The 13,378-nt window shown below is 44.0% G+C and overlaps 2 protein-coding genes across 6 annotated transcripts in view; one reads left to right on the top strand and one right to left on the bottom strand.

The window, feature by feature from the left end:
• Nucleotides 1-13,378, bottom strand: part of HSPA14 (heat shock protein family A (Hsp70) member 14) — a 691,631-nt gene that overhangs the window by 263,996 nt on the left and 414,257 nt on the right. The window lies entirely within an intron of this gene.
• The window catches only part of FAM107B (family with sequence similarity 107 member B), a 253,351-nt gene that overhangs the window by 170,961 nt on the left and 69,012 nt on the right, over nucleotides 1-13,378 (top strand). The window contains exon 1 of one of the 5 annotated variants that reach the window (XM_050803272.1): nucleotides 1,232-4,078. The exons of 2 other annotated variants lie outside the window; for them this stretch is intronic. In XM_050803272.1, coding sequence (XP_050659229.1) covers nucleotides 3,853-4,078 — 226 coding nt within the window. In that variant the 5' untranslated portion in view covers nucleotides 1,232-3,852. Of the gene's footprint in view, nucleotides 1-1,231; nucleotides 4,079-6,227; nucleotides 6,502-6,901; nucleotides 10,033-13,378 lie in introns of those variants that run through there. 2 more of the 5 variants (XM_050803280.1, XM_050803279.1) reach the window with 2 other exon arrangements.

The following is a 13,378-nucleotide window of genomic DNA, read 5'->3' as shown; positions in this document are numbered from 1 at the left end:
TGTTTTACCAAAGATGTGAGTTAAGCATATCTTTTTTTAAAAAAATGTAGAGATGGGGTCTCACTATGTTGCCCTAGTTGATCTCAAACTCAAGTGATCCTCCTGCCTTGGTCTCCCGAAGTGCTGGGATTATAGGCATGAGCCCCCAGGCCTAGCCTACCAAAGATGTGAGTTAAGCACATGTTAGTAGTCCTAAAACAGGCCCCGTGGTCTGTAGTGGTATTGGGGGTGTGTGTAAGTCACATGGTTTGGTGACAGTAATGTTTCCTCCACACAGCAAAGTCTTGGGGTTCCTGCTGTGGTAGAGAGACTGGGGTGTAAGAAGAGCACCCCCTTAGAGGCTGTGAGAGGGCAGGGGCCCTCTGGGCTGTTCAGCAGGGCTCTTCCTGGTGGGGCTGCTGAAGTCCTGAGCAGTCAGGAGACTTAGAAGTCTTGAGGTGGGGGGACGCTGAGCCCCGGCAACCCTCAGGTTATGTATGTGCTGTCAAGTCTCCCGCAGAAACAAGATAGAAAAAATGCAGCTTGCAGACGGGTTCTTCCCGCCATGGCAGGTTTCGGTGCATTCAATTAGAGGGTTCGCCTTCCACATTCTCTGCTCTCCTTTCTGTTGTCATTGCTCACTTGAATTATGCTGGAACATCTCCAGGTGACAGCCCTGTCTGGCCACAGCCCTGAGCCAGAGGAGTGAAGTTGCTGAACGGAGCAAGGTGCTGAATGTGGTGTGGGGGAAAGGTTTGGAGCTGTGAGCCCGGCCTGCCAGGGTGAGGATCCAGGCCCCAGCTCTGTGACCTCCAGGAAGTCCCGTAACCCCTTTGAGCTCTAGTGTTCTCATCTAGTGTTTTCATCCCTGGGTTATATGCACCTCCCATGCATCGTGTGGACATGTGGTCCCTGAGATTTGGCAAATGAGGGGTGTTTATGCTGTTATGCCAGTGCCCACGGTCTTTAAAAAAATGTTCTTTGCAAAATGTTACTGTGATAAGAGCACTTAACATGAGATCTACCCTCTTATTTATTTATTCTTTTGAGATGGAATCTCGCTCTGTCGCCCAGGCTGGAGTGTAGTGGCTCAATCTTGGCTCACTGCAAGCTCCGCCTCCTGGGTTCGCGCCATTCTCCTGCCTCAGCCTCCCGAGTAGCTGGGACCACAGGCATCCGCCACCTCGCCTGGCTAATTTTTTGTATTTTTAGTAGAGACGGAGTTTCACCGTGTTAGCCAGGATGGTCTCAATCTCCTGACCTTGTGATCCGCCTGCCTCGGCATCCCAGAGTGCTGGGATTATAGGCGTGAGCCACCGCGCCCGGCCAAGATCTACCCTCTTAAGAGATTTTTCAGCGTGCGATGTTTTATTGCTGACTGCAGGTGCAGTGTTGTGGGGGAGCTCTCTAGAGCTTATTCCTCTTGCTGAACTGAAACCTTGTGCTCATTGATTGGTAACTCCCCATTTTCCCCCACTGCGGTCCCTGACAACCACCATTCCACTCTTCAAGTCTATAAATTTAGCTACTTAGATGCGTCGTCTGAGAGGAGTCACATGGTATTTGTCCTTCTGTGCCTGGCCTCTTTCAATTAGCCCTCCAGGTGCCTGCATGCTGGCGCTTGTGGCGGAACTACTGCTTTTCTAAGGCTGCCTGGTATTCCATTGTAGGTGCATTACCATGTGTCTTTACCCATTCATCTGTCCTTGATGGTTAAGTTGGTTCCACGAAACTCCTGGAAGAAAACATAGGTGAAGACATTCAGAACACTGGTCTTAGCGGTAGTTACATGAGTGCGACACTAGAAGCACAGGCAACAAAACCAAAACTAAACGAGACTGCATCGAACTAAAAAGCTTCTACACAGCAAAGGAAACAGTCAATGGAGTAAAAAGGCAACCTGTGGAATGGGGAAAAATGTTGGCAAACTGCATATCCGATAAGGAGTTAATAACTAAAAAGTATAAGGGATTCCCACAAATCAGCAGTAAAAAAACAAAGAACCCAACTCAAAAATGGGCTAAGGACTTAAACAGACATTTCAACTCAGAGTTTTTTATTTTTATTTTTTATTTTTTATTTTTTTGAGATGGAGTCTCACTCTGTTGCCCAGGCTGGAGTGCAATGGCACCATCTCGGCTCACTGCAAACTCTGCCTCCTGGGTTCAAGCGATTCTCCTGCCTCAGCCTCCCAGGTAGCTGGGACTACAGGCATGCACCAACATGCCCAGCTAATTTTTGTATTTTTAGTAGAGATGGGGCTTCACCATGTTGGCCAGGCTGGTCTTGAACTTCTGACCTCAAATAATCCACCTGCCTCAGTCTCCCAAAGTGCTGGGATTACAGGTGTGAGCCACCGTGCCTGGCCTCAACTCAGAGTGTTAGTAACGTAGCCGGCAGTGATGTCCAGATGCGGACACAGGGACACTTGGGAGGGAGGATGGGAGCTTTGTCCCTTGTCCCCACCTGCTCCTCAGTATCTCTTCATGCCTTCAGGAGAGTTTTAAAGTTTTAAAGGGTTTTCATATTAGAAATAGCCTGTTTTATTCTATTCTTGGACATGAGTTTTGGCATTGTTCCTAAAGTGTCATAATAAAGTGTATAGGAAAGAGGGCTGTCATACTGTGGTATAAGCTTTTCTGTGCCCTTATTAATATATGAGACAGAGCATACTTCGTCAAAGTAAAAACTCACGCTTTTTCCAAGTTTTAAGGTATCTGGGCCTGGTGAGAGCTAATGAGTTTACAAAAAATTGCACAGTCTCATTATGAAATCCTGCAGTATAAATAATCACACGTGGTTTGTGAGTGTTTAATGTAGATGTATTAAAATTCCCGTGTCCTGGAGGAAGTTGAGAATGCCATTTGTGCATATGCGCATGTAGAGGGGGCTTTATGATATTCTTTCCCTTGTAACTTGATGCTATTTGAAACACGTAAAACTGGTCACAGTTCTTTCTCATTTTTTCTTTTTTTAGTGGATGTGCAGGGCAATGTAGTATTTTGGAAAGAGAGAGGCCTAGACTTTAAACATTTTCAGAATCTGAAGCCTGAGCTTGCCGTGAATGAGTGTATGACTTTTGAGCATGTCATTTTTTCTGTTTCCCAGTGTCGTCTTCTGTAAAACAGAAATAGTCACACTCGCTTACCTCTCAGAGTTGTCTTAGGGTGAGACAGAAGCCTGCATTCTTTATGCCTGCTTGTCCTTCCAGGGAATGCTCTGGAATTGGAACAGCCCGTGGGCCACCCCCGAGGATAGGTGACTCTTAGAAGCTGAGAGGAGGCAGGGCCCAGGGTGTGCGAGAGAATCAGCTACATCATCTTTCAGGTTCCTGCCGTGGTGGGTGAATTCTGTTACTCTGTGCCCGTGAAATGGGAGGCGTCATAGAAGTCATAGACATCAGACGTAGAGTTTGACCTGAGTGAGTCAGTTGCCCTCTTGGGGCTCCCATATTCTTACCTGTGAAATGCAGTAATAATACTGGTAATGTTATTATTATCAATGAACAGTTCTTGATCACCTCATATGTGGCCAGGCATGGTGTCAAGTGCTTTATGACATTTCTTCATTCATTCAGCAACTATTTAATGAATGCTGCCGTATGCCAGGCACCATTCCATGCTCTGGGGATCGGTGGGATCACTGGCTAGGATGGTGGGGGGGACAGATTGACTCCCTGCCTGCATGGAGTTTATATGCTAGTGCATGACAGAAGATAAATAGATACGTGGATGAGGTGATTCCCGTGGTCAGTGCTGTAAAGAAAACTAAGTCAGGCCAGGGGGCTGGAGTCTGGTGGGAGAGCAGGTCGTGTTTTTATTAGGATAAGGCCCCTCCGAGGAGGAGAATTTGAGATCTGAGTGAGGCAAGGGGATGAGCCTCGCAGAAACAAGTGCAAATATCAGCTCAGTGGCTGGCAGGAACTTGCTGTGGAAGGAACGGCAAGAGGGCCCGTGTGGGAGGAGCCAGCGAGCTGGGCAGGAAGAGAGCTGTGCGGTGGGGTGCGAGGAGGCCTGGCAGGCCACGGTGAGGATGTGGCTGATGAGGAAGCCACAGGAGAGTTCTGAGCAGAGCGTACAGGAGATGGACCTTGTATTTTGTAAGTGTGTCCCTGTGGCTGTGGAGGGCCACGGGGACTGCAGAGGGCCAGGAATGGGAGCAGGGAGACCCGGGGTGCTGCTGGTGAGATGGATTGGAGTTGATACAAGAGAGAAAGGCATTGCGAGTGACACCTGCTCTTTTGGCCTCAGCCTTTGGGTGAAAGGTGGTGCCATTGATTGATATGGGGAGACTGTGGAGGATGAGCTTTATGATGTTGACATCAGCCTCTGGACTTAGTGTTGTTTTATTCCCATTTTACAGATGTGGAAACCAAGGGCGAGAGAAGTAAAAAATTTGCCCTAGGACCTGGCCAACAAGTCTCTCCTAAAATTACAAAAATTAGCCGGGCGTGGTGGCGCCTGCCTGTGGTCCCAGCTACTTGGGAGGCTGACGCAGGAAAATTGCTCTAACTCAGGAGTCAGAGGTTGCAGTGAGCTGAGCTTGAACCACTGCACTCCAGTTTGGGTGACAGAGCAAGACTCCCTCAAAAAAAAAAAAAAAAAAAAAAAAAAAAAAAAAAAAAAGTTTGCCCTAGGAAGAAGCTGAGTCAGGATTAGGATCCAAGTCTGAACTATGCCCAAGCCCTTGCGTTTTCAATCATTTGTACTGTACTCTGTAAATACCTTAATTTACTCTCCTTGCCAGATTGATACGAAAGTACCTGCAGAAACGCTTGGGAGATGCATCTGTTTTGTTTTTAGTATGGCTTTATTGCAGTATAATTTATATTCCGTACAATTCACCCATTATACGTGCACAGCTCTGTAGTGTTTAGTAAATTTGTAAGGGTGGGCAGCCTCCCCCTAGCCCAATTTTAGACTTTGCAGTCAGTTCCCCCTCCCGCCCCCAGCCTTAGTTAATCAGTGATCTTTTCTCTGTCTCTAGCGTTTTGCCTTTGCACAGGTAGAATCACAGGGTGGCCTCTTGTGTCTGGTTTTGTTCATGTAGCATAGTGTTTCTGGGGTCCATCCATTGTTGCCTAAGACATCTGCTTTTAAGGAAACTTCTTGGTATTTGTCATCTGTCCTAAGAGGTACTCTGTGCTGATGAGAAAAACGTCCGCTGAGATGTGCCTTAAGATGAGAATAAAAATAACAGGGGCTGGCATTTCCTGAGCATTTGTTATATGCCAGGCACCGTTATGACCATTATTTTCTCTGATTTCTAGAAATCAGTTTTAGAGGCACCAACCAATGAAGTTCCATGACAGGTGCCGTGATCAGTGATTTACAAGTGAGGAAGCCGAAGCATAGGGAAGTTAAAAACTTGCTCAGGGTTTTAAGAACTGGGATCAGACCTGGGCCTTCTCCTCATGGAGCTGCGTCTTTACTGCTCCTTCACACTCCCTTCACCATGTGTTTCAGGCTTGTGTCTTTGTAGCCTCACAAAGAGATTGGGATTCCATTTGGAGAATGCGTTTGCCACATTTGCCAGTTTTTTTTTTCTACCCCGGGGTAGAAATGCTGGAGTAGACACTGTTAAGGATGCAAGGGTCTTGCTCTGTCGTGCAGGTTGGAGTGCAGCGGCACCACCATAGCTCACTGCAGCGTTGAACTCCTGGGCTCAAGGAATCTTCCCACCTCGGCCTCCTGAGTAGCTGGGACTACAGAGTGCTTCACCACTCTAATTTTTAAATTTTATTTTTTGTAGAGATGAAGTCTTGCTCTGTTGCCCGGTTGGTCTTGAACTCCTGGCCTCAAGCATTCCTCTTGCATTGGCCTCCCCAAGTACGGGTGTGAGCCACCGTGCCTGGCTGAAAATTGTGGTTTTAAGGAGAATATTTGTACTGAGTTTTTATTTTGGCATTACCATATGGAGATGATAGTGTCCTAAAGTGATCCATTTGTGAAGTAGTTTTCTTAGGCACAGTGTCAGGATGGCACCAAATTAAAAACACATAATTATGTCATCAGGCAGAGCCTGTGTGTTTGAGTTGTTTTAAATGTTGTGTTTACCAGAAATGCCATTTTTGTAAAAGTGCCCCAAGGCTGTTACCCTATTAATGGATGGAATTTAATTAGGCATCATGCATTTTTCAAGATGTTTATCTAATTGTATTATATATTAGTACATTTTATTCTCAAACAATTCTATATTTAAACGGTATTTTTTCCTGCCACATTTAGTCTATATTAGAAGATTTCTTAGTTTTGTTTTGCAGAGTTCTTTGTATATACCAAGAATTCTGAAATTTTGGAAAAGATTTTAAATACTTTACATACGCAGTAGCTTGGTAAGAGCTGGTTACATAATTTTAGCCACGATAAGCCGTAATTTTTTTTTTTTTTTTTTTTTGAGACAGGTTCTCACTCTTGTCGCCGGTGCTGGAGTGCAGTGGTGTGATCTCAGTTCAGTGCAATCCCCACTTTCCCGGTTCAAGCAATTCGCCTGCCTCAGCCTCCTGAGTAGCTGAGATTACAGGTGCCTACCATTGTACCTGACTAATTTTTTTTGTTTGATAATTTTTATTTTTAGTAGGCTTGGGATTTCACCATGTTGGCCAGGCTGGTCTCAAACTCTTGGCCTCAAGTGATCCACCCACCTCGGCCTCCCAAAGTGCCACTGCGCCCAGCCAGCAGTACACTTTTTGGAATAAGAATTAATGTTACACTGGGTTCTACCCCTGGTTTCTGGTAGAACAGTTTTTACTGGTGTCACATCTTCCTAAACTTCCTCAAATGGAATTATGGTGTCGTTAAACTAATTTTTCACATTTAGTACGTTTTTCACTTTTAAGGATTTGTAATTATAATTTTACTAGTTCCAAGTAGCAAACAAAGAAGCTTTTTATGTTAGACTACCTAGTTTTAAGAATAAAAATTAAGAATTAATAATATTACATTTTAATTTAAAAAGACTTCGTTCAAATCTTTGTTAATCTCTTTATATGGTTAGGACCCCGGGGAAGTCTGCCATTTTTTAGAAGAAGGTTAACCCGTACAATGGTAGGCCTTTGAAATGAGTGAAAGAGGTCAACCATTGTTCCATATTTGTTGGGCAATTCCAGGCAGTGCAGTGGCCAGTTAGAAATCCTTACAACTTGAGCTAGAAGCCTTGGGGAAAGTAACATTTGTGGGCAGAGGTAGGTACTGGAATGGTGCAGTGAAGAAGCTGTTATCTTCCATTGCCAAGGGACTCTGTTCAGCTTTAATCTGTGTCCTGGCTGGACGGTGCATGTCAGCTGCCCAGGCTACCAGTGTGCAGGGCGCAAGAGTTGGAAGCAGGCCCCTAACCTGTTTCCTTTTCCATTCCAGAATCGCTCTGACTGGCACATGCCTTGAGGAGAGGAGATACTATCTTGCAAAACCGATCCAAGTAAAATTGAATTTGCAGAAAGTAAAAATGGGGCTGTACATGTAACGCATGCACTGTATGCAAGTTATGCCTCAATTATGTATTTTTAAAAAGATACACGAAAAGCAAAGCCAAACCACAAAACCCCGGGTAGAAATGCTGGAGTAGACACTGTTAAGGATGCAAAATCTAAGCCACTCCTTGGGTGTTGTCTCTTTTTCTCCTCTTTCACTTCAGAGGTGCCTTGTTTTGATTCACGTGATAAAATGACTCTGAGCAGACCTGTGATTTTATGCTTTTTATGTGAATGGCTTTCACATGAAGCCTCAGGGTTGCTATGAACCTGCTGGCAAAAATTTCCAGCAAAGGAACCTGTACATTTCCTCTCTAATAGCCCCAGGAACTGCCTCTTCCTTTGCTAAACCTGAATCATCTTACGTGGGGGTTTCCTGGTCCTGAGCTGGGTGTGGCCCAGCTATTTGTAGCCTAGTTTCTGTGCTGGGCCCTGGCCTTTCAACTCAGGGGTGGCTGGACATGCAGTTTGGGAAATCAGATGGCGAGAGATGGGGGAAGCCCAGGGATCTGTTGAACTTCCCACCTCCCCAGCATTGATTTCATCCTTTATTCACTTAAAAATGACTTTTCTTTAGAACCAGGATTTGAACGAAGTCTGTCCAGTGCATTTGATGGTTATGCCTTTTAAAGCTCTATACATGTAGAACAGTTCTTCTGCCCCCACCCCTTCCCCCGATGCTATTGACTTGTTGAAGGAATCAGGTCACTTGTTCAGTAGAATGTTCCACATTCTGGATTTGGGTGCTGGTTTTCTTTTAAACTCATCCCGCTAGTCCCTGTATTTCTATAAACTGGAAGTTATCATGAAAGCTTGATCAGATTCATATGCAGGGTTTTTGGCAGGATTAATCTGTTGGTGGTATCATCTGGCTTAACGCTGCATCAGCTTGGGAAAAGGTCTGTCTCATGTGTAGTGATTCTAAAACTGAGTGTTGGGGTCCTGTGGTGGGTGGCAGCTTGACCCTTTCATTTCCTCATCGATCTTTCTCCCAATGCCGTTGGCATTCATCGATGACTGTTGTTTGAATTAATTATTTCATTAGAGATTGTTGATTCTTCTCTCTTAATGAGATGGCAGTGAGCGTGAGATGAGATTTAAACTGACCAGGGTGTCAGGGAAAACTGACAACATTGATACAGCTTAGGGGCATCTAAAGAATTAACAGAAAAAAGCAAAGATTGGCTTGGTTCTTGCAGTCACTGTGAGCGCCTCCTGTTATTAAAGCTAATTACCGTTTGCACGGTCTTCTATGGATGTTACCGTGTCAGGTTAATTTTGTTATTTAAGTCTTAAGTGGCAGCAATATTAAATTCTGTGCATATGTGCTAACTCTCTTGTTCACATAACTTGGGTGCCTGTTCACCTAAGTTAGGAGAGAATGACCTAGGTTTAGGAGATAGAATTCCCTGTGATGGTGCAGACCATGATTGAAAGTATCTTTCTCAATTGTCATTTAAAATTTTCTGACTTGTAAGGAGACATTCATGCTTAGTCTTTTCTTATAAAAGATCAGTCATTGATGAGTTTAAAATAACTAGAAAAGAATGATACACCTGAAATAGTTTTGTGTTTTCTTCTGCAAACATACAGAAGAAATGGAGTGTTTTTTTTTTTTTTTTTTTTTTTTTTTTTTGAGATGGAGTTTTGCTCTTGTTGCCCAGGCTGGAATGCAATGGAACGATCTCGGCTCACTGCAACCTCTGCCTCCCGGGTTCAAGTGATTCTCCTGCCTCAGCCTCTCGAGTAACTGGGACTACAGGCGCATGCTACCACACCTGGCTAATTTTGTATTTTTTTAGTAGAGACAGGGTTTCTTCATGTTGGTCAGGCTGGTCTCGAACTTCTGACCTTGGGTGATCTGCCCACCTCAGCCTCCCAAAGTGCTGGGATTACAGGCATGAACCACTGTGCCCGGCTGAGAAATGGATCTTTTAATGGCAACGCTCAACTTCATTGTTAAGAGTGTTTGGAGAGGGTAGATGCTTGCATTGTTTCTGTTAGGAAGAAATTGAGAGTTCCTTTGAAAGGAGCATGATCATAGTGAATGAATTTAATTTATGTATGGTCCATCAGCACCAGGCTGCATGGTGACATACTACACCTGCAGTTTGATTTTGGGACAACTTCCATATCGGAAGGCCACCAGAATGGAAATAGATTGATTCTAACTATCATGGGCAAGCCTGTCTTTTGCTGCAATGTGTTGTTTGAAACCAGATTGTTAAAAGGATCATTATAAAGTAGGTTCTAGGATTTGCACAGTCACAGTCTCATTTAAGGAATTGTGCTGTTGACCAAACACTTGGTTTCATATAAATCATGGCTGTGACCAATAAGTTGTAAAAGAAAGTTGTGAAAACTAGAAACCTGAAAGAATTTGAAATCATAAATGATGCTTCTGTTGTCAGGGAGGTCTTGAGCTTGGAGAAGCCATAGAAATTAAGAAGTCATCTAATCAAGACTCTTCATTTTTGGTGAATAAACCAACACTTAGATGTGTTAAATCGCTTGCCCAAGACCACACAGCTAATGATTTGCAGAGTTGGAACCAAAACTCATCCTGGAATAAGGACCATTAGTACGTAAGTGTTTCTTGTGAACATGTTAAATGCTTTTTACATGCGTCATTTTTGGATCCTCACGACAACCCTGTGATTTAGGACTGTAATTGGCTTCATTTTCTCAGGAGGATGTTGAGACATAGAGACATTGAGTATCTTGCCCCAGATCACCCAGAACTGAGACATATTCACTACAGAGAATGCACTCTTTTTTTAAAATTGTTAAAAATTTTTAAATTTTACTTTATGTTCTGGGCTACATGTGCAGAACGTGCAGGATTGTTACATAAGTATACATGTGCCACGGTGGTTTGCTGCACGCATCAACCTGTCATCTAGGTTTTAAGTCCCACGTACATTTGGTATTTGTCCTAATGCTTTCCCTTCCCTTGCCCCTCATCCCCCGAGAATGTGCTCTTACTCACTCTGTGGTACTGGCTTCTGATTCATTCGTTCATTCATTCGTTTCTTCCTTTTTATTATTATTACTGTTTAAAATTCATTGTTTCATGTTAAAGGAATGCCTTATTCCTAACAGCCTATAAACATTGCCTTTCGCGGACTTCCCATATACTCTTAAAATCGATGTTTTTGAAAACCTACCAGCCCTAATTATTGCAGATATGGTCAATGGAAATCACTGGCTATAATAACTGTTATTTTAATAATTGGTAATTGTGCCTGGCTTATTGGTATTTGAAAAAGCTTTCAGATTATGGATGGTTCAGGACTCTTAAAAGATGTATAAGTAAGTTTGAACTGATAGTTTCTTTCTTTTGATAAATGTCCTGTGCCAACCCACAGCTTTAAAAATACTTCCCTTGACCATTCTTTTTAAAAAGTCACCACTTACTCTTTTTTCTTTTTTTTCTTTTTTTTGAGACAGTCTTGGTGTGTCACCCAGGCTGCAGTGCAGTGGTGTTATCTCGGCTCACTGCAACCTCTGCCTCCCGGGCTCAAGTGATTCTCCTGTCTCAGCCTCCCAGGTAGCTGGGACCACAGGCATGCACCACCACGCCCGGCTAATTTTTGTATTTTTAGTAGGAATGGGGTTTCACCATGTTGACCAGGCTGGTCTCGAACTCCTGACCTCAAGTGATCTGCCTGCCTTGGCATCCCAAAGTGCTGGGATTACAGGTGTGAGTCACTGCACACGGTCTCACCACTTATTCTTTAAATTCTTGGAAACTTCATGGAGGAATCGACTTGGGATGGGTTTGGAGCCCTCATTCTCTTCTTCCTCCTTTCACTCCCCTTCAGTCATATCCTGGGCAGCCCTGAAGCTGAGATTTCATAAAGATCAGATGTGTTTTTGGGAGATAGCGTGTGTGGGGTGATGGGCGGGGAGGAGTGGAGGTGAGAAGTCAGCCTGTGGCATGGGAGAGGGTGTTTGGTGTTGATTTTCTGAGTGTCAGCCTCTTGTTTCTCGGGATGCTTGGTCAACGGTCTTTTTCTCTATTTGCACTGCCTACAAAGAGCTGGATGTGGATGCATCCGGGAGCTTATGGGACCCACTTACCTGTGTGAAGCCGGCCCACAGGGAGGGATAATGGGTAGATCCTGGGAACGTCCAGGGAGACTTTCACGTGGGCGTGGTTTGTACTCTGACCCACTGGTGACTTTAAACAATTTGTCATAAAATACCACAGTTGGCTTTGCAGCTATCTGGTATTTGTGCCTGGAGTAGGTTTGTTTGTTTTGTTTTAAATGCTTCTAAGTTACAATTCTTTGTGAGCTTCCTGTTTCATACTTACAGCTGAAATATGTGATGACTGAATCTACCAGGACTGCTTTTTTCCCCTTTTCTCCATTTGTGCTGGAAACAGAACAGCTTGCACGCACAGCCTGGAGCATGTTGCCTGCATGTGCTTCTTGGTGGACCATAGCACATGGCTGACTAATTTCAAAAACCCCCTATTTATGTCCTCTTCAGAATAGCTGTCAGAGTTAGGCACTCTCCCTGCTAATGTCATGCCAATTAATATGGATTTTAAAATGGAGGTAAATTACTTTTTACTCATGGGTGAGTCATTAGATAGTCTTCTTTAAATACACATCCCACCATTTCTCTCATGTGTGTCACACTAGTAATTGGCCCATGCTGGAGTTTTCAGCAATTATGATAGGATTGAATGCAGGACGAGGCTGTGGAGAACACCTAACCCTCTTATTTTATAGATGAAACGACAGCCCGGGGCTGCTGAATTACTCAGAGCTCAAAGCTCCTTGGTGCAAATCTAGGACTAGAGCTCTCTCCTCCCATAGCTTCGAATTGAGCACAGTGTCCTTTGCTGCCACCCACCTTGCCTCACGCTACCTACCCCACATGCTGGCGCTTGCCACCACAGAAGAATAAAAACAAGGACAGGAAATAAAACTTCCTAGTTACTAGGGTTGTGGTAACATTTTTATAGCAGAAAACAAGATAATGTTTAAAATATGTGATCCTAAAAAAACTGTCTTTTTTGGGGGGTGTTTGTGTAAGACAAATTCCTATACTAATGGGAAGTCTTAAAAACGTTAAACATGAAAAATGATTGTTCATACTATGAACATAAGCCTAGCATTTATTTAAGTGTATGAGAACTGTCTTTGTCGACTGTATCTGTTGTCCACATTTTGACTTCTAGGGCTAAGCAACTTCCTGCGATTGGATAAATATGGGAGTTCTTTCTAAATAAATATATGAGAATATATTTCTGTGCATAAATACATGAGAATAAATACATGAGTTCCAGCACTGTGCCTTAAACTGCCATTATCCTCACGCTTTTTTCAGATGTATGTTATTTATTAGTTCCAACACTGGCGCATTTGAAGGACGATGAACTTTGTGCTAGATAGATCTAGGCGGCATGTCGTAAGAGCTTTTACATTGGTGAGTTCAAGTTTTCTCATCTCTGCGGTGTGACTGTTATCAGGCAGTCAAAGCACCTGGCACAGTACCTGTACACAGGTGTGAACAAAGGTTAGTGTCTGCTCCCCCAAGTTGGTGTTGTGATGTGATGTCATACGTGATTGTTTACACTCTCACCTGATGGGCGAGACTATTCAATTCTCACAGGACTCAGTGAGAGAGAGTTTGTCCCAGGATTGGGGTGAATGTGTCACCTATATCATCCTGTTTCACCTATATCATCCTCTTGGGTCTTCTCCACCTGAAATGTAACCTAGTTTGATAAGCAGCGGTAGAATACAGAGATAGGTTAGGAACCTGGTGGGGGTAGAGGGTCCAAACTGGAGCTCTGGGGTCTAATTGGAGAGTGGAGGAGCAACCCTGGGCTCAAAGGTATGGATGGCTGTCTTCATCCGTTTGGGCTGCTGTAACAAATACCACAGACTGGGTGGCTTTAACAGCATTTATTTC

This window comes from Macaca thibetana, chromosome 9, assembly GCF_024542745.1.
Source record: "Macaca thibetana thibetana isolate TM-01 chromosome 9, ASM2454274v1, whole genome shotgun sequence".
NCBI lineage: Eukaryota > Metazoa > Chordata > Mammalia > Primates > Cercopithecidae > Macaca > Macaca thibetana.
The sequence above is the reverse complement of the archived record's forward strand: the minus strand, read 5'-3'. Positions and strand labels throughout refer to the sequence as shown.